Source organism: Crocodylus porosus, unplaced genomic scaffold (genome assembly GCF_001723895.1).
Source record: "Crocodylus porosus isolate Cpor-Errol unplaced genomic scaffold, CroPor_comp1, whole genome shotgun sequence".
NCBI lineage: Eukaryota > Metazoa > Chordata > Crocodylia > Crocodylidae > Crocodylus > Crocodylus porosus.
In genome coordinates, this window is record NW_017728916.1 from 22,457,058 (window position 1) to 22,477,976 (window position 20,919).

Below are 20,919 nucleotides of genomic sequence, written 5' to 3' on the forward strand. Positions count from 1 at the left end.
GCCGGAAAGGAACAGTGGCCAGAACACACAGGTGGTGACAATTCAGGGTCCCACCCTGATGTCACCTGGGAGTAGGGCACCAGTCAAGAGAGGCCTCAAGCCCTACAACATGTACCAGCAACAAGCACAGACTTTGCTCAGCTTGGGGAAAGGGGAGGAATCCTCAGTCCCTGGCCATGCACTTGTCTTCATGCCAAGGACTAATTCCCAATTCCTTCCCCCTTCATGCCCTGTGCTTTGCTCAGCACTAGGGAAGGATTTCCCTGACAAGCCTCTTGCTGGGCAAAAGGGAAGGATTTTCCCACCAATCTGTGCTTTTCCCAGCATGGGGAAAGGGAATTCCCAAAAGGCCTGGCTCTCTGGTGGAGAGATTGCCCAGAGCACCTGGTTCTGCTCTGGAGAACCCGCTGTGTTCTTTGCCCAAGGCTGAGAGGCCTCCTTGGCTCAGGGGAGGAATTTCCCTTCCTCTGTCCAGTACCTGAAAAGAGGAATCGCCAGCTTGTCTAACTCTTTGTGAGACAGAGATTTCCACTCTCCCACCACCTCTCTTACCCAGTTCCGGGTGCTGAGGGGCAAAGGGTAGGGGAGTCAGTTAAACTGCTGACCAGTGTTGAGTTCAGAGAACTCCCCTGTTGGATCAGGAGCAGTAGTGTAAGCTGGTGTGACACTTTTTACCCCTATTGACAGCCTGTCTTTTGCACTTGTAGCTGTGCACAGGACATGATGTTTCTGGGGCAGAGAAAAAAAACCCATGACATGATTGATGTAACACCTGGTAAGGCTAATTAGCTCTGGTGGAAGACTGTGCTAACGTGGCTATATAGCTCCAGGTACTTTACCCAGGTCATTCTGCAACATTTGCTATCCTGGCCTTTATCTATTATTAAGAGCCCTCACTGACGTAACATACTGTAGGCAACAGAAGTGTCTACTACCAGTGTCTTGTTAGGGAGAAGCAAAGAGAATGAAAGTCACTGAACATCTGATAGGGATTTGTTCATCATTTTACAAAAAGAGAAAAAAGACAACAATGCTCTCTCAACAGTGAGATTTGCAGTCCAGAAACAGATACGATAATATTTCCCACACATGGTGCTACTTTGCATATGCCAGTAAAATAATATAGTGGGAGAATAAAGAACATAAATATAACTTACCTATTCATTTCTTCAAGACAGTCAGTCGCAAAGTAGAAGCTCTTAATTTTGGGGTGGCATGCTTTAAAGGCGCTGTAAAATAAGCACAGAGGAGAAACCCAGTTTTACTTTCCAAAAGTCTGTCTAGAAAGATTTTTCTTTCCCCCTTTAAAATAAATTTACACACATTTTTTTCAAATAAATTAAAAAATGCTAGAACTGATCTCTCAGATTCTTCAGCGTATTTCAGAGCTTCACAGACATTTGAGGGCTCAACTTGAATTTCTCTCTAAACAAATCTGTAGATGTTGTCATACTCACAACTAAAGATCTTTGACTGCATGTGCCACAGGTTGATTTCTGTTTGTAACTGGTATTCAGTAAAGAATTCCAAACACTCCTAAATCATTTATACTATGTTTATGCTGTGCAAAGTACTGCTGTGCTGAGAGATGCTGTACCAGCTCTGCATGTACTAGCCCTGCATGCACTAGCCATGAATCAGACAGCTTGAACTATGTAAGGGCTTCAGCAGAACTCTCTGGCCCAATATACAGTGGTGTGCAAATGTGGCTCTATAGCTTCCAGTTGGGGGGTTAGCAGACATAGAGCTTGTCTCAGCATGATGCTGCCTTGTGTCACATAACCGTACCATGTGGGGTTTAAGTGCTTTTGAAATGTTATGCATTGTTTAAGTTACAATTTCTAGTACCCTAGACAGTCAGCTAGTCAAAAGGCATAAAACTCTGATCCCATACTCTTTATTTACAGTATTCAAGTGACTGGAATCTTTCCCTAATCAGGGGAAAAAACCACAAAACAAAGAGAAACAACACAGAGAAAAAAGAAGGGGAAGACATGAAATTCTGAAAAGAGAGGATTTTGTTTCACCACATTATTATTTTTAATAATCTTCTTTATTTTTACAGTATTTATAATATATTAGAAAAGAAGACATTGTTTTAACTCAAGAGCTTGCTTTTACAGCAACAAAGGAGGAGGAAAAGAAACTGAAGGATAAATCAACTTTTGGAGCAGGTGGGCTGGACCTGATGTTCTTGTGAAGTCCCTTCCAGCCCCTGACTTCTATGAATATATGAAACTATCAACATAGTGCAGCTGTAGATGACACTGAAAATATACCTAATTACCAACTGTAACAATAAAACCCTATAGCATTCAAAATAAGTGTCTCGATATTTAGCTTTTGGATTACTTAATTACAAACAATACATACAGGGACCAATTCTGGATTCAGGTGGTAGAGAACTACCATTAATCTGTTTTTGAATTTCACATGAACTAATCAAGGAAAAGAATATTTTTCTTCAGAATAGCTAAGTAATTGTTAGAATTTTTTTTCTATTTTTACAATAGTCTTTACAATACTATCTTGCAGGTTACTTACTCTGAAAATTTCCCTAATGGTATTACAAACTAAAAAGCAGCGGGAGAAAGAGAGTGCAACTACAGATTTAGAAACAAAGATTATTGTGCTGATTTTGTAGCTCTGTTTTAATAGAAACACAGGTGAATATAGTGCCTGTGAAAGAAACAGGATTGACAGTGCTAGAGACCAATACCTACTAATAATTGACAGAAAAAAGCAGGCATTTTTTTTTGTACATAGCACTACAAATATGTCTTATACATAATCTTTGAGCATCTTTCTTGTAGTGAGATAGAAGTTTGTTGTTCCTTACTTACTTGCTTACTCAGTCATTGATTTTTCTGACACCTGGGTGCCAAGGAGGTGGACAATTATGCACCAAGTCTGGGACTGTTATATCAGAGGTCATCAAGAAATGTATCTGATAATACTGGGGTTGCTTATCAGAAGCAGGCTATATATAGAAGTGAAAGTCTTTTTATCCTATTATTAGTCTTTTAAATCAATTATCTGGAAAACCATCGGGAGGTGAAAAGCTTAATGCCTCAAAGTTAATGGATGCCTATCTAAAAATATCCACTAAAAGGATATACTTTGGCTCAGCTTCCTGCTATGAAAACTATTCTGCTAATTCACTAAATCACTAATGGTGTGACTTAATATTGTACTTTTTTAAGTACATAAGAACAAGCGAATTGCCATGTACTGGGCCAGACTGTCCATCTTGCCCATATCCTCTTACACAGTGGCAGAGAGTGGATGATGAAAAGGAGTGAACTGGATGTGGCCAGGGTTTTTTCCCACTGTTTCTCTCTCACAGCTTCCAGCATTTAAGGTCTAGGAAGTTTTGATTTAGAGGCTTTATTCCCAACTCCCATGTTCATTAGCTCTTGATGCACCTTTCTTCCCAGAATTTGGCCAAACCCTCGGGAAGCTAAACCACCAGCTTCCACAACATCTGATGGAAACAAGTTCCACAGTTTGAAAAATAATTTCCTTTTATTAGTTTTAAACTTACTACCGACTAGTTTCATTTTGTGACCCCCAAGTTCTTCAACTTCTTAGTACCTTTTTAAGTGCATGGAACTTAAACAAAATTTTGACTGCACCATTTTCATGTGAGATAATTAGGATAGCATGAGAGAGAGAGAGCAGCCCTATCCCACATTCCTAGTGGTCCATCAACTCCCACTGCAGCTATTAAATCTTTGGCTAGCATAAGTCAACCATGCATCACTTACTTCAGTGGAGTGTCCCTGAGCTCCATTAACAAAGATCTGAGATCAATAATCCTTATTCTTTTCTCACCTGGCATCATCCTGGCTTTGTTTATATGGCATATGTTTCAGGATTGGTTGAATATAGCACAGAAAAGAATGCATACACAACTCATCCTGCGTCCTCTCATGTTGAACAATTATATAAACCTACTGAGAGCAACAATGACTTTATCTGGGTTATATTTTCATCATCACGCTATGGAGAATATTCTAGATCAGGGCTATCCAATTGATGACTCAAGGGTTGCATATCCCCACAGTGGGTTAGCATGTGGTCTGTGGGCTCCTGCCTGGCTGCCACTCCCCACTTCCCCCTACTTCCCCCCCACTTCTGCCCCAGTGCCTGGAAGGAAGCAGGAATGCCTGAGCTAAGCAAAGAAGGTAGCTGGGCTGCCTGTACTTCAGGTGGATGGTGTGTGTGGCAGGGGTCAGTGGGGTTGCAGGTGCTGCAGGGGGTACATGCCCACATGGTGAACATAGATGGGTGAGTGGGGAGCAAGGCTGCTCATACTGTGGGGCATGGTGTGCAGTCCATGTAGTGGGAGGGATCTGAGGGAGGCACCTACCTGCTCATCCACACTGAACACGGCCTCTCTGGCATGTAGCCCCTAGCTCTGCAGTACCCGGCTGCCTGGAAGTTGAGTAGCACTGTCCTAGTCCAAGGTACCAAGGGCCAAGTCCTGTCTCTATTTGTAGCAGACCAGGATCACCCAGGTAAATATGTAAGTACCTGAAGGGACAGGGTGGAGGTGAAGGCAGATCCTCTGCCTTTTAGCCCAGTTGTCTAGTGCTAAGGAAATTGCCCAGGTGGAGGAAGACTGGGAAACCTGCATCTCCCATTTCTCAGCCAAGCACTCTCATAATCAAGTGCTTTGGGCAATGTCACAAGTCACTTGCTATGGGTTTTCTCCAGCTAAAGTTGCAAGGATTTCCATGCAGTTATATGTGTACCCTGGTGATTCTATTTTACCTTAGCCAAGATTTTGCCATAGGCAAAATTAAATTTTACTTTTATTTTGCCATAGGCAGTCACAGTGAATCTTCTAAGCTTGAGGTACAGGGTGAGTGCCGTTATGTAAGAGGAAACAAAATCTAAAGTCTGTAAGTGCCAAAAATTGCACTTATGTGGCTGTAAGTACCACTGAGGCACAGAAAGTTAAAACAGAACTTGGCCTTATGTCAGAGAATGAAGGAATCTACCATTTTGATTAACTTTGAAATATTCTGGGATTAACAATTTGCAATATTTAGATTAGACTATCCACTCTTGCAGGAAAATTAATCAGAATTATTAAGAACTGGATCAGGAAATGGTAGACTTGGCATGATGAAAAAAAGCTGAGATGAAGAGTTATGCTGTTCACAGCCTAATGTAAATGACAATGTTCTGTTATCTATTATGAGTTATTCAGAATGTCAGAGTTAATGATCAAAGCTGTGGAAGTCTGTCACACTGATTTCTTTCTGTACTCCATCATTAATATTAAGGCATGAAGCAACAAGATCCCCAAGACAAATAAACTGGAGGGAAATAATTGTGTATGTAGTATGAGAATATAGAACCCTGTTCCTGTGCAGATTCCTCCCCAGTGGCAAAGGAGTCACTTTTAGGGTTGGAATTCATCCTTGGGCAGAGGGTGAACATAAAGCCACAGAAGCCCCCAAAATAGAACTTAAATGGTATCTAGGCCTTGAATTAACAATTTGGACAGTGCTAATTTACTGCTCAGACATTATCCTTTCATCTCACTGATTACTCACCCGTCCTTTGCTAACAGGTATAACCATGTCACAGTCCATTATGACTAAAACTTGTGATATTTTAATGAAGTGATGAGATCAAATTCTCCAATACATAAGTTACTAGTGCCAGTCGGGGTAACATGGTGAATGCACAAGCCTTATTAACATTATTGCCAGGAAAGTCAATCCACTGGAAAAATCCTGTTTTGCAGTTAAAAAAAAGCAGTAAATACACCAGCAAACCCCTAAGAATGGCTTGCATTTGAAAGCTTGTCTAGTTTTATTCCAAGTAGGTCCATTAAAATATATTACCCCTCAAACCCTTGCTCCTCACACTGCCAGGACCATCATGATGACATCATTCAAACCACCATGACAGGGATTGAAATATTTTCAGGTGGCCACTAGATGGCATACACTAGCTAATTTTATGCATTAAAAATAAGGCACCAATACAATAGCTTTGTTTTGCTTGCCACATGAAAGAAATCATAGAGTAGTAGGTAGACTATGGTTCACCTAGGAATCTCTGTTGCTTTTTTATGGTTAGCATAATGATTTAGTGGCAGGTATCTTAACATCAGAGCACTATCCATGTCTTACTTATTAATTCAGTCTGCTTGCCCACACCAAGTGACCAGCACAATCCTCTGCTGCTTTAGCAAGATGGCTGACCCTGGTGTCTGTGCAAAGTCCTATTTAGTGTAGGAGTGCCCTAAAGTAGTGGTCTCCAAAGTGGGGTGCGCGCACCGCGGGGGGTGTGCAAGACGATCCATTGGGATGCGGGAAGAAAACATTAGAACTTCTATTTCTATTTATATAAATATACATATATTGGGGGTGCGTGCTCAAAATTTTTTTACTGGTAGGTATGCGTGATCAAAAAAGTTTGGAGACCACTGCTCTAAAGCAGTTGTTCTCAACTTTTTTTTGTACCAGGAACCATTTGTAAACATCAATGGCCAGTCCTAACCCAGTGTCCCTCGCTCCTGATCTGATACCTTCCAGCCCCTCAGTGTGTGGGGCATGGGGTGGATGTGTGGGGCAGGGGGTGGGTGTGTGGGGTGGGGAGGAGTGTGGGTCTTGGGGGCCCCCAAACAGCCCCTTGCAGGCTGGAACTCTGCCAGCCTACAAGGGAAAAGCCGTGGTTTCACATATTTTTCTTCTTTAAAGGAAAATCCATTTTTAAAGTTTGTTGATCCATTTTTAAAGTTTGTTTGTGACCCTTTCCTATATTCTTGCAACCCATTTTTGGGTTGTGACCCACAGGTTGAGAAATGCTGCTCTAGAGCACTATGGTGAATGGCACATTACAAATAGGAGAGGAGGAAAGTCAGCCCACACAGAGCTCTTCAAGACTGCTTCCAATAGCTAAGTCAGCTTGCTTAATGCTAGGTCAGGTATCTCTACAATACACTGCACAGTGTAGAGACATATTCTCAGCTGTAACAAGTCTCTTCAGACCTTGTTTAATCATTTTCATTTTCTTGAAATACCCTGACATTATAATTTCAATTCCTAGTTAAATATTTTTCTCTGCATTCACATCACTGTATGAGGATTATCAGCAATATAATATATTGTACTAGTTAGGGATGAACAGAAGGGACAAAGGGCATGCTGTAGGAAGCTATGGCATCAAACAGAAAATGGGCTGTGGCAAGCCAAAAGGTCTTTGTCAGATGAAAAAGTTCATCTAACCAAACTCCAGTTTTATTCTCTGAGATCCATTGGGTGCGTCTACACATGTGTATTTACTGTGTAGTAACTGAAATTACTGCACAGTATGGAAACACACCTACACATGCATGCCTGTACTGCACAGAAAATATGGTGATTTATGCCAACTTCAGTTTAAGTCACCATATGACTAATTAGTTACTGCTCAGTAACACACATGTAGACACCTTACTGCACAGTAACACTGTGTGTGTGGACTGACTTGGGACTAACTTTAATCCCAAATCAGTCCACACACAGTGTTAATACACTTTAACACCTGCACATGTAAACTCTGGCCTATTCCCATGCTGTGCAGTAATTTACTGCACAGTAAATTTAAGCCAGTGAAAATGCATGTGTAGACACACCCACTGTTTCTGAATTGTCTACTTCACTTACGATCCCCAGAGTTTAACACCTGCTTTTTTCAGCTCCAACTTACATTTTGAGCCTACACTCTAACTCTGACACTCTAATACTCTAACACTCAAGCTAACCTCTGCAGTAATATAATCAGGGCTTACAATCTGCTGGTACAGCTGGGACAAGAATCCTAATGTTCCCCTTTATATTCTATTGATATTTTAATAGAATTATTATTTCTGTAATGAAAATAGAAAGCAAAGATGAAGACAAACTATTCTTGCTACATTTTTGCATGTAAGCCAGATATATTACTCCCAATGTTTTTGATGACACTGAATATATTTAACTTCTTTTATTAAGAGGTGTCAATGTGAGCTATATATTACAGGCAGTCTTAATAGCACTGCCTATTATTAGGTTGACTAACATTCCAATTATCAGACCATGTTTTCAGTTATTTATAACTTGGCAAAATATTAACCATTAACCATCACCTTGCTGGGGTTGTTTGACCCCAGTACTCTTTCCTGCCATGGCAGGTGGTCGGACTTGATTATCTGCTCAGGTCCCTTCTGACCCTAGAAACTATGAAACTATGAAACTATGAAGACTGAAAGCTTACAATATTAACCATTAGGAGTGAAAGTTAGTGTTTGCCTCAGATTGACCCAAAATGGTTTGGCCATTTCTAAGAAAAAAACATACATTGATTTAACATGTTGAAAACTGATGACCTCTTCTTCTAACAGCTCCAGAATGTTGGTACTTTAGAGGAGGGAATTTGACAAGGGCTCAATTTTCAATCAGGGATGTGTGTTTTGTCCCCTTGAAAATACCCCAGTTTAGGCCAAATTATAATTTCTTAAACAACTGTAGCTCACATGTGTTCAGTGGAGACTACTTAACATCTCCAGTATCCCAAGAATCTACCCTGATTAACATGTTAAAGTGTGTTGCTGTTCCTTTTGCTGGTTAATCCCCACATGCCATCCCCACAGACTACTAAAACATGCTCTATTCCCTCACTGATCCAACCTTTGGCAGGAATGAATAATTATCATCTCAAAAGGAAAGACAATGGGACAGGGGTAGATGTTGGGGCTTGGATAGTGAGCCTGGAAAGAGAGACAGGGTCTTGATTGATAAAGATACTGGGATGGAATAAGAGGAGAAAATGGGAGCATGGAGCCAAGTATGAAGAAGAGACAGAAGTTTGAGGTGGCATAACTTACAGGATAAACTTGGGGGAACAGGCCATTAACCATCACCTTGCTGGGTGACCCCAGTACTCTTTCCTGCCATGACAGGGGGTCGGACTTGCCCCCGGAGTCTCTACCAAAAAGACCACACTCCACTCCAGAGCCTAAAATAGAATTCAGCATTCCTGAGTCTCAATTTCTATATTGCCAACAAATAGCTAAGACCCTCAGGATATATCTACACATGGTGTAGTACTGCACAGAGATACTTGAACAAGCTCTGAATTAGCTAGTTGGGCCAGGAAAACCAGTACAGCTGCATCAGTGCACTGTTCCACCTCAGTTAGTACACCCTCTTAACCTAAGAATTGTTATTCTTGATGATGTGCTTGTATACAATGGAATACCTTTCAGTGACATCCGGTATAAAACCTCCACTAGTAAAGGCAAGCCTATCAGAGCTTAAAACTATTGCTTCTGGAGTAGTGAATGTCATGACTCCCATTTATAAAATTCAGCACCTGCATTAATTGTATTAGTGAGGCAGTGCATCAAACTATGTAGGGCATAGTAATTCAGTAATTATTCATTGTCAAAATTTTCTTAAGGGCATTACCCTCAATATGAAAACATGGACAGCAGTAAAAATTACTCAGTATATCAGTTTTCTCATGCCTGGCATAAACACTGGAAAGAGAAACATCTATTCCTTTTTCCTATGAGACCAAAGATGACTTTGTTCAATAAATAAAACTCCCAGCCCTGCATTCCTTGCTTGGTAATGACTTGGAATAAATGCAATAGGTGTTTTAAGAAAGTAGTCCAGCTCCCTAAATAACTGCCACTGTTATTTCTGACTGTTCATTAAGATTGCTGAAATAAATTTAGCATTGTGATTTCAGCTTCAGTTACTGTAACAAGAAGTGCTCCTTTTATGTAATTTTTCAACTGCTTACTTAAAAAGATTTGAATCCACAAAACAATTACTTGAATAAAAATAGGTCTATTTCCCTCACACCCTTATTTATACATGGGTGGATCTAGGATTTTGTGTGGAACATCATAATATATAAAAAAACATTTTTAGTCTCCAGTTTAGGAGAAACTAGCAGCTTTACTAGTATGATAGGGAGCTAGTTCTTTATTACTCATTTTAAAAACAAAGCAAGAACAAATATAACTATTGGAATGTGCACTCATTTGCTAGATTATAAATCAAGTTTGAAAAAACACAACAAACATGGCAAAAATAGTTAAAATAGTCAAAAGATATTGTGTCATTAGCCCCATAGACATTATATTTAAATGTACATTTCATTCAGATTCATAAAACAAAATATAGACTTCCTGAGTGTCTTAACAGTGCCTCCAATACTTTGCTGTCAGTCATTTCTAAACCTGAGTTAATATTACCACATCTCAGTTAAGGTTTTTAGTTAAAGCTAAAAACTGTCTTTAGGGTTATAAAATAGGAGAGAGCCATTCCTGGTAATGTCTAATAGACAACAAAATGGTGGAAGAAAGTATAGTTTGAATGCTGTACCATCAAAAGCATTAAAAAGTCATTACTGCCTGAATAGAAATACTGCTCCCCCACCCAGGCAGTTGGTTTTAAAGTTTGAGTGGACCAGGAATCAAAGTAGGGTACAACTAACCTCCTCCTCCTCCCCCCACCAGTTCTGCATCTGTATTTACATCAGTTTTTAGGCCTGATGCTCTTTCCATTTAAACCAATTTGCAGTCATGTAGTTTGACTAAGTTTCATGGAGCTACTCTTGAAATATAGGAGTATGTCCTGTAACGCAGGATCAAGCTAATTTTTCAGATTTCTTGGGTCAAACTAAATTTCATAGTTATTTAGTAAAAAGTGCTATCTAGTGAGAGAAATATTCTGAAGTGGAAGAAAATAAGAGCAGGTCCTAGAAAACAATATTTTTCAATACTTTCTAAAAACCAGAGAAGGCAGAAGGCTGTTTTTTGCTAAATATTTTCTTTATTGTTTGGGTGGAATTAGGTGTGGGAAGTCATCCTTAGCTCTCTCCAGAGAGGAAAGATAAATACAAATTCCAGAATATTTCATGCAAGGAAAATGTGCCTATAATAGTGGTGGAGTGGTGCTAGGAGTTATATGAAGTAGGAGGAGCTTGAATTAGGGTATGGTAGGTATAAGTGGAGTCTCAGGACGTGCCTTGGGAGAAGGTAAAGGAAGCTAGGTTTCTCAGAAGTTTTAAAAGGAATTATTTGTTATGATAGGAGAACTTAAAAGTGTTATTCTGTTAAAATTTATAATAAAATTTATTCTCTTAGAGAATAAAAGCAAAGTAAAGTTGTTTCTATGAGACAGGGATTTTGGAAAATTATTCACCGTGATTTTATTTCTCAGAGTTTGGGTAGTCCCAAACATCTTTACAGCTTATACCTACAGGGGGCCCAGAGTTGGCTGAGAAGGGAAGGAAGGGGGACTGACCTTCATTAGCAACTTTTTATTTTACCCAAGGACAAGACACCAAGGTCAAAATGCTGACCTTAATACTGAAACTGAAGCTCTCAGCCTCAGTAAGAAGTCATCCTATGCAGTGATATCAACACGGTAAATGTGTTCCCTGTGTTCACTAAATCTAAAATGTTTTTCAGATGTATTAGGGTTAACAGACTTTCAATGACCTGCAGGCAAGTCTGCATTGACTTGAGCCAGGATCTCAGGGTCTAGGATCCTAGATCTACAACAGCCTAAAATCCTAGAAAACTTTGCTACAGACCAGAAAACCCTCGAGGCTCTCTCTCAGCATCAGGGGCCAAGAGTTGGGCCGCTTGGCAACCATATGGTCCAGGAGTCTGGAAGCCCTAGAGATCCTAGTCTGAGGGAAGTCCACAACCAATATGACTTGGAAGCTGAGTGAAACTCATGTTATTTAGATAATTTTTACTACTATCAACAACAACTGTTCAACCAACTGACAATAATTGTGTCAATTATGCTCAGCAGCTGACTGGCTTGTGAGGAAGTTATTTCATATTTCATGCCAGGATTACACTGACATATTGGTAGAAAATCCAAGCTGAAGACATGCCTACTGATAACATAAGAGAAAAAGAATAGTTATGATTGTACCATGGCTTCCTCCAGACTTCTTTGTGAGGGTAACCCCAAGAAGGGCATTTAGGAATCTACCTGTCCTTGATGATAGTCATATAACCATAAATGAAAAGTTATGAAGGGGCTTTTGACCTAACAAAAACCTTTGGGTGACAGTGCCCCCAAAATGGGACTTTCATTCCTGTATGTGATGGATAGCCATTCATTCTAAAAACTGCGTTCCAAGGGAGGATGCAGTCTTGCTTACACTACAGTGCTAGTGGGGCTGCTTAATAGAGTTGAAGCATCTAACTCCATGAAAAGGAGGAAGGGATGCCAATCACTAGAGCCAAACCTACTAACATCAAGCGGAGCCTAGCAATCAACTATTTTTTAAGCCCTTATTTTATATTTCTTAATAATTTTCACATTGTAAAATACAAATAGCATGTAACTCTCTAAAAAGATTATTATACAGCCTTCAACACTGAAAAATGATTTGACTCTGCAGACACAGAGACTCTCAATATTGGATAGACATAAACATTTTCCCTTCGTGTCCAAGGAAATTTGAAGCTGATTTTGGATGGCAGATTTGTGTTCTAAAACACATTAATCTAAACATTGTGAAAAAACAGAAGTTAGACTCATAGACGGCATATCCAGATGTGTGTGAAAGTTTGGTTCTCTAGGGACAAGTAGCAGCAGTGCACCCTGCACCGCTGCTACTTGTCCCTTGGGAATGACCATGCCACATGCACTTTGGCACTTGGATAGTTACCCTGAGGGTGGTAGGTTAGGCTGGGGCCAGCACTGGGCTGGTCCCAGAAGCCTTAACTGGGGTCCTGGGAGCTTTCTAGGTCTGCAGCTGTGGCGATCCTGCTGGGCAGAGCCTGGCTGGCAGCTGCAGTGTTTTTTTTTCCTGCTGTTTTTTTTTACCCCTAGATATCTAGCAGAAGAAAAAATAGAGCAGCGCATGCTTGGCCAGTGCACCCTTGCAGTGCAGAGAATGCCGGGCTGTTCAGCATGCGGCACTACAAAAGTGTTTGTGGTGCCACATACCTCATGACTGTGCCCATCTGGATGTGCCCCGACTTTCCTTCAGTGTCTGTACACTTTGGAAATGGTTTTCTGGGAGGAAGTGTTTAGAGCAAAGGTCTAGAAGCCCTTTCTAATTTTGTGCTGACACTTTGAACTCAGTTAAATCACCTAACCTCTGTCGGCATTTATAGACATGCTCCAGGAGGTGGGGGTGGGGTATACTAATTAAAAGCGCATGGAATGTCACGCGTATCAGCCTCCCCACACTGAAAAATGGTGGTGGGGTGCTTTGAACTAATGCTTGTCAAACTTGATTAATTTGCTGGAGCCGGTTATAATTACTAGGGCTGTGTGAAATTTCAGCAGCTGTTTTGTTTCAGAGGTATTTTGGCTCATTTTGGCACCTGAAACACTGAATCTGAAATGAAATGTAGGGCTCTGAAACATCTCTGAAATGAAATGAAACCATCTGAAATGTTTCAGAAAATTTCTGAAAGTTTCGGAGTTTTGGAGATGGGCTTGCAGGGAAACAGAAACTAAGAGGGAGGGGGAAGAGGGGTGGAAGGACAGCTCTGATATTGACATCTATAGCTGGCCAGTGTCTGCGATCTGTCCCTGAGGTCCCTTCCAGTTCCAGTGCTCTGGGGGAGGGACAGCAGCTTGCTGTCATCCCGCATGCAGATCAGGGGGCCGCACCCCCCAGGAGGGCTGTGAAGCTGTGCCAGACTCATCCTGGGGGGTGCAGGCCTCCAGATCTGCGTGCGGGATGACAGCAGGCTGCTGCTGCTGGCTGGGGCCAGCGCCGGCACCCAAGTCTGCTTGGCTAACTACATGCTGAGTGCCAGGAAGACTGGTGCTGCTGCTGGCCACAGCCAGCAGCACCAGCCGGCTGTCATTTGCATGCTCCAGCCGCTGTCCGGGAGCTTTTTTTTTTTTTTTTAAATCCCTGCACTCACCAGCTGCAGCAGGCAGGCACAGCTGGAGGAGCTGCAGGAGAAGCCCCCATCTCTGCCCTGCTTAGCTCTGCACTCACTGGCTGCAGGAGGATTGATCAAGGCCTCCAAGGGCTCATGGCAGAGCCTCCTGATACAGTATGGGGTATGGGGGGCAGTGGGGATTCCCCCCCCACATGGCACCCATGCAGCAGTTGTTGCATTACACAGCTCGGCAGGGTGTTGCACGCTGTCCCAGAGCTAGGGCAGCTCCAACAGTCACCTGGAGCCTGGCAGTGCTCAGCGCAAGTGGCTCCAGCTCCCAGACAGCACGCAGCTCCCTGCTGAGCCACTCTGCACCTGCACCATGGGGTAGCTGCCGCATGGGTGCTGCGGGGGGAAGTGATCCCTGCTGCCCTTACTGCCACAAGCACTCAGAGGCCCCAGTCACCACTTCTGCAGCCGGTGAATGCGGGGCTTTAAAAAAAAAAAAGCTCCTGGACAGTGTACTGAGCACGTGGCTGACTGCAGGCTGGTGCTGCTGGCTGTGGCCAGCGGCAGCACCAGTCTTCCTGGTGCTTGGTACAGAGTGCACCAAGTGGACTTGAGCCTGCTGTCATCCCATATGCAGATCTGGGGGCCCGTTCCCCCTGGGATGAGTCTGACACAGCCCTGAAGCCCTCCTGGGGGGTACAGCCCCCTGATCTGCATGTGGGATGACAGCAGGCTGCTGTCCTTCCCCTAGAGGACTGGGATTGGAAGGGACCTCAGGGACAGATCACAGAAACTGGCCAGCTATAGATGTCATATCACAGCAGTCCTTCCACCTCTCTTCCCCCTCCCTCTTAGTTTCACAGCGTGTGGAGTATGCAGATGGCAGCAGGATGCTATTGCTGGCTGGGCCAGTGGCAGCACTAGTCTTTCTGTGCTGGCACTGGTCCCAGCCTGCAGTGGCAGCCTGCTGCCATCCTGTATGCAGATCCAGGGGCCCGCAGCCCCTGGGAGGAGTCTGGCACAGCCCTGCACAGTCCCTGCATCTGCATGTGGGATGACAGTAGGCTGCCATTGTTGGCAAGTGATATGAGTTTTGCTTTGAACAGTTTGAGGTACATTTTCACAAAAGACCCTGTACCTATCTCCTTGAAACATAGCAGGATTCATGCCTTCAGAAGGGATTACCAGCCCTGCAATTTTTATCCAAACCAGGCAGGAAATGACAAAGTTATAGGCATTTTAGTGATTACCCCATTATAGTCTATGGCCAAAACACCAAAACAGCATCGGAACTCTGAAACAGATTCGGCCAAACTGAAACAGGAGAGCGATCCGAAACACCGAAATGAATAACTGTCCCTCCAAAATGCTGAATCCAAAACCGAATCATAGCATAGCTGTTTCACACAGCCCCAGAAGACTTGGTTATTCTGCTGGAGCTGGTGATTAATCAAGTCTGCTCTGATGCGCTGGAATTACAGTGTGTTGAAGCAGCCTCCGTGCATATGTATAGTAGCCCTGTAAGCCTTAGTTATACCCTCAGTAAAGTGGGGATTTTCCACACTATGTATTGGATTGTTGCTAATATTTATTCACATCTCTTGTGGGGATTTATGAGGATTGACAAATTTTTAATACACTGAGTTCCTCAGCTGTAAGGAAAAATTGCAGTACAAAGTACAACACTACTGTCTCTTTCTGAGATAGTAATGCTATGATGAGATAATAATCAGTAACTGAGGAAAACTGTTATCTACATCAATAGTCCTTGTTCTACTTAATATCATGAATGGTTTCTTATGTACATATTTATAGTTGTAGGAAGTGTTTTCTGAAGAGATCAATACCATGTTCTTCATGTGTAGATACATGAGACATTAAATTATAACTAGGAGAGCTTTAGTAATGAAACTGCTAATGGCATCTCATAATGGAATTAATGCTATTCTTTGCAGTTCCTGAAGGCAGGAAGTTTTCAATATTTTATAGGCAGTATGCAGAAGAGAGATTGGAATAAATTATGATAGTTTGGTGAAGTGCTAGTCTCAAAGCACTGGAACTCTTGTACTAATCCTTCTATACTCAGCAGCTGTCAGTCCAAATACCAGCCCTACTGGCCAAGACAGATTTTGTAAATTACAATGCTGTCACTAACTGCCTATCACTAAATATGCCTTAAAGATGGATTTGTTTGTATTGGGAACACAAGCAAGTAACGGTGACATACTGCTGAGCAATGCAAGGGAGAGGTTGAGATACCAAGCTGCAGTTCATTAATCTCTGGAACCTAAATATTACAACAAGTGGGAACATCTCACACCCTTAATATGAAATGAAAAATTACCACCTTCTACATATTACTCCCATCTGCACTGTAGTAGGCATAATGAGTTACAGTGACCCTATTCTGTGATACTAAGTGTTCTTCTGCAGAAAGAAGGTGGTTCCAGCCTTATAGGCTGCATGGATTTAAGGAAGTTTTTCCTGTTGCCTAGAAATACATTTTTATACTGATTCACTCATTTCATTAACACTGAACACAGGTACCAGAACAGTGAGTGAGAGAGGTACATAATTATTTCTATTTGTGTTACAGCTCATGCCATTTCTTTCAAGTTACATCCTTTAAGTGAAGAAACACTTACATGGGCTGTAAAATAAGGTTGGCATGTTTCAGTGTTTTCTATACAATTCCCTTTTCCAGGCACTTATGAATTCTTAGTATCTGTCTGCTTTTTCAAGTGCCCTACTTTACCCAACATGCTTAAAACAATCCTTATATTTGTAGAACAACTTGATTAGCACTTACTGTTTCCTTCTGCATTCGATGGCTCTATCTATCCTGAACTCAGGTAAACTGATGAATCCTTCTGCTTTTTCATCCTATGAGAACAGAAGAGGAAGTGCTGGTGAGGAAGAGTGTACAGCTGAGAAAGAGAGGGAGATAAGAACTGGGCTCATGGTTAAAAACCAGGGTAAGTACTAGTAGTCCAAATAAGGAACACATTACTTAAACATGCACTGCTGACTTTTTATAGAAGTGGCTAAACTGTCAGTTTCCAAAATGAGCTACATTATTGCCAGTCTCTCTATTAAAGACAATGTGAAGATTATTTTCAACTTTATGCAAAGTATTTGAACATATAATTAATAGCTCTACAGAGAGATTCTTGGTTTTCTTAATGTTGATTACATCTTCACAAAAAATGTTTTGTGGACACCTTTCCCATTTATGGCTGGGTGGACCACCTGTTTTCCTAAGGGCGACTAAAATATTGGAAAAGTAAAATTAAGAAAGCATGTCATGTAATTTTTTATATAACGTGATTTAACAAGGGGAACACAAGAGGGTCTGTGCCAGCCAGTTTGCTGAAGATTGCAAATAAACACTCTGTAGATCAACAGTGATCCATGGCTTTGAAATCAATAAAGGGTACCACATTTCCATACGTGTTAATAAGCAAACATCCATACAACACAAACATATACTCTGAATCTGTTTTATTATACTCGGGTCTCTCTTTATGCAAATTCATTTTGTGCAAATTCGCTTATAGGCAGCAACCTTATTTATACCAGAAATTCACTTTGTGGAAGAAAAATCTGATCTTATGGGAAGTCGGCCAGGAATGAGCTCCCAGCAGGCTGGCAGAGTTCCAGCCTGCAGGGAGCTGGGAGGAAGTGGAAGGAAGGCAATGAGACAGGGGACGCCACATGCATGTATAGTACATGCACATGGCCCCAAGTAGCCTCAAGGGCAGCTCTGGCTGGTAAGTGGTGGGGAAGAAAGGAATTGAGGCCCCTGTAGGAAGAGAGCTGGGCAGGGCTGGGGCTTCTGTCCAGCCAGGGGGTGCTTGGGGCCCCGGGCCGCAGTGTGAAGCGGCAGGACCCTGGTGAGGAGCAGGATGGAGCCTCCAGTGGCTCATTGTGGGAGGGCTGGCTCCCCACTACTGTGCACACTTCAAGGGGAAGGGGCGGATGCATAGGCGCAGTGGGCCCTGGCCCCAATCTTGGGCCTGGCTTGGCTTTTCTTCCTGCCTGGTCCCAGAGCCTGTACCCCACTGCTCTGGCCACACACCTTCTATGGTGCAGGGCTGATCCCCTCAAAGAGCAGCAAGCAAAGGAGGTGTGTCCCCAGGGCAGTGCAGGATGAGGAGCCACCTTTTCCTGTTTCCCTGTCCCAGGTGCCTCTCCAGCCCAGTGGCCATGACCTGGCACGGCTGGGAACAACAGGGCTACATGGAGAGGCTACAAGCTCCCTGTGGAGGCACCCAGGGCAGGGAAGCAGGGAACAGTGAGGCCACACACAGAAAATCTCACCCTGCACTGCAAGCAGCGGCTCGTGCAGTGGAAGTGTTACCACTCAGGGAAGGGAAGCAGGGTGAAGCCAGGAGCGGCGAGCAGCTGGCATTCCCTGCTGCCCTGCTTCCCTTCCTGGGTGCCTCTCCAGTCTGCCCCATGCTGCCCTGGCAACGCGCTCCCTGCACATGCTACTGCTTGCAGTGTGGAGCTTGCAGCCTCTCCGCGCAGCAGTTATTGTATTGTGTGATTACTGTTTGAATATGTCATGGCTTGGGGGGCAGTAGAGTGAGGCTGGTATGTATCCCTATTAATTACATATAATAATGGTTTCGCTTTATACGAATTTGCTTTATGCAAGGTGTTTTTGGAACACAACCCTCACATAAAGAGAGACCTGAGTGTATTCAATATACGTAACCAGACAACCCAATTTTGGGTAGCATGTAAAAGATTTGAAAGAACATAACTAATGATGCTTATAAAATTGCCCACCTCTTAAAATACAAAACGCACACTAAATTGTTGGTAACGAAATCAGGCTATATTGTGTTGTATACATAATATGGTTAAAGCTTTGCTATTAGAAGAAAAATAGCATTATGCACTTTGCTTATTTTATTCTTTGCTTGTATCTATGCAGTTTTTCTGCTTGTATTAATGGAGTTTTAGTGGTTAACACTCTGGCATTTAAAATGAAATGCGATGAAGTGAAATGTCATCAAGTTTGGTTTTTTTTGCAAATGTCATGCAAGAGTGGTTTTTTTTCCAAATGACATGCTCAAACTCCAGACTAATACTGCAGTATCTGCATTTTGAAAATTAACCCTCCAAGCCTCAGATCAAGAGCTCTGAAGAGCTGTGCTTTCACATCTGGTTTACTGCTTAAAATAAAGAAATGAACCAGTTCACATTTATGGTTGAATTTCCTCATACTATTTAATATAAGGAGTGACAACAAAAAAGAAACAAATTCTGCTATCCTAAGTTATATCAAGCATGGAAAAATAAAAATTATTTATCACTGACACTTGTAATTCACAAAGAGTGCCATGTAACTTTTGCTATTTTATTATACTGCATAAAGCTTGCACACAGCTTATTGAATACGTCAACAAGAATTACTGCAACTGATTTTTCCCTGCCATGTATTGCTGCCTTACTTCTAAGCAGAAATATAAAAATAATCTAAGTGCAATTCATTAATTGATAAAAGACAGCATAGAACATAAGGACAAAAGAAATGTCATACTAGGACAGATCACAGGTCCAGCTAGCTCAGTATCCTCTATCACAAAATGACAAAGATCACATTTTAAGAAGAATATTTATGCAGGGCCTATTCAGACTGATTTGTCCCTTGCTCCTCTTGCTTACAGATTCCACCACCTAGAAGTCTAGGAAGTCCTATTTAGCATCCATGGCCATGTGTAGATTAAATGAGGGGTGTGTGTGCACAATACTTTAAAGTGGGCTAAATGCTTTTGTACCACTTTAATGGTGTTGGTGTTTGCATGCCTGAGTGGTGTGTTGTGCATTAATTCCAACCATCATAGGAAATTCAGCAGTATAATGCACCCTAAATGACTTGGGGTCCAGCAAACTAAAACTCCTCGGAGTTTTAGTTTGCTGCGTGTACAGCTGTGGAGTGAAGCACTGGGCTTCATGCAGCTCCACGGCTGTGCAAAGCTTCAGATCGTGATTCAGATTCAGAGATGATTTGAATGATTTGGAATCCAAATCTATGAATCCATATCGAACCACTTTTCGATTCCGAACAGATTCGGCCATAGGGTATAATGGGGAATCAATGAAATATCTATAACTTTGTTGTTTTTTGGCTGATTTAGTTGAAGCTTGCAGGAGTTGTAGCCGCTGCTGAAGGCATGAAGCCTGCAAAGGTTCAAGGTGATAGCTGCAGGGGTTTCTGAGAAACTGCAACTCAAAGTTCTGAATTTAAAACTCATGTCACGTGTGTGTGTTAAGCCACAACATGGTGAAAACTGCAGGTGTGGTAGCTCTTGCCAAGGTCACAAAGCCTGCCAAGTTTCAAGGAGATAGGTGCAGGGGTTTCTGGGAAACTGCACCTCAAACTTCTGAGAAGCAAAACTCATAACATAGGTGACACTGTGTGTGTGTGTTAAGGCATGGGGGGTGGGAGGTGAAAAATGCAGTCCTGCTAGGGCCTGCTGTGGCCTGCTAGCTGTGAAGGAGATAGGTGCAGGGGGAGTCTGGGTTTTGGGCCCCTGCACCTCTGGCTGCAGCAGGCAAAACTTATGACATGTGTGCTTGTGGGACTGTGTGTGTGTTCAGGTGTGCCCTTCCTGATGCTGGGGTCTCTGTACAACATGGCAGTGTGCCCCCGTGAGGCCTCCTCCTCCCCTACAGCTTCAGTCTGATCCAACACTGTAAACAATGGAAGGTCAAAATAACTTAGCTGGCTCAACATAAATAGCACCAGCAGCATCAAAGGTAGCCAGATGGAAATGTCACAGAGCCTTTCTTTTTGTAAAGGAATTGACAGCAAGAAATAAAGATGTTACTCATGGTGTGTGATGGCTTTTCTTGTGTTTTTATGTTTATACATTTATTATGAAAAAAAACAGAAAGAGTTAGAAAAATATATCTTAGGAAGATTTTGGGTTGAAACACCCTGTGTCATTGTTTCATAGTTTCATAGTTTCTAGGGTCAGAAGGGACCTGAGTAGATCATCTAGTCCGACCCCCTGCCATGGCAGGAA

The 20,919-nt window shown here is 42.3% G+C and overlaps 1 protein-coding gene across 1 annotated transcript in view; it reads right to left on the minus strand.

Moving 5' to 3' along the window:
- The window catches only part of LOC109310850 (connector enhancer of kinase suppressor of ras 2-like), a 126,276-nt gene that overhangs the window by 55,834 nt on the left and 49,523 nt on the right, over positions 1-20,919 (minus strand). Inside the window, exons 6-7 of the mRNA XM_019536181.1 lie at positions 16,689-16,762; positions 1,158-1,229 (exon numbers count right to left, since the gene is read on the minus strand). Of these exons, the coding sequence (XP_019391726.1) occupies positions 1,158-1,229; positions 16,689-16,762 (146 nt within the window). The remainder of the gene's footprint in view (positions 1-1,157; positions 1,230-16,688; positions 16,763-20,919) is intronic.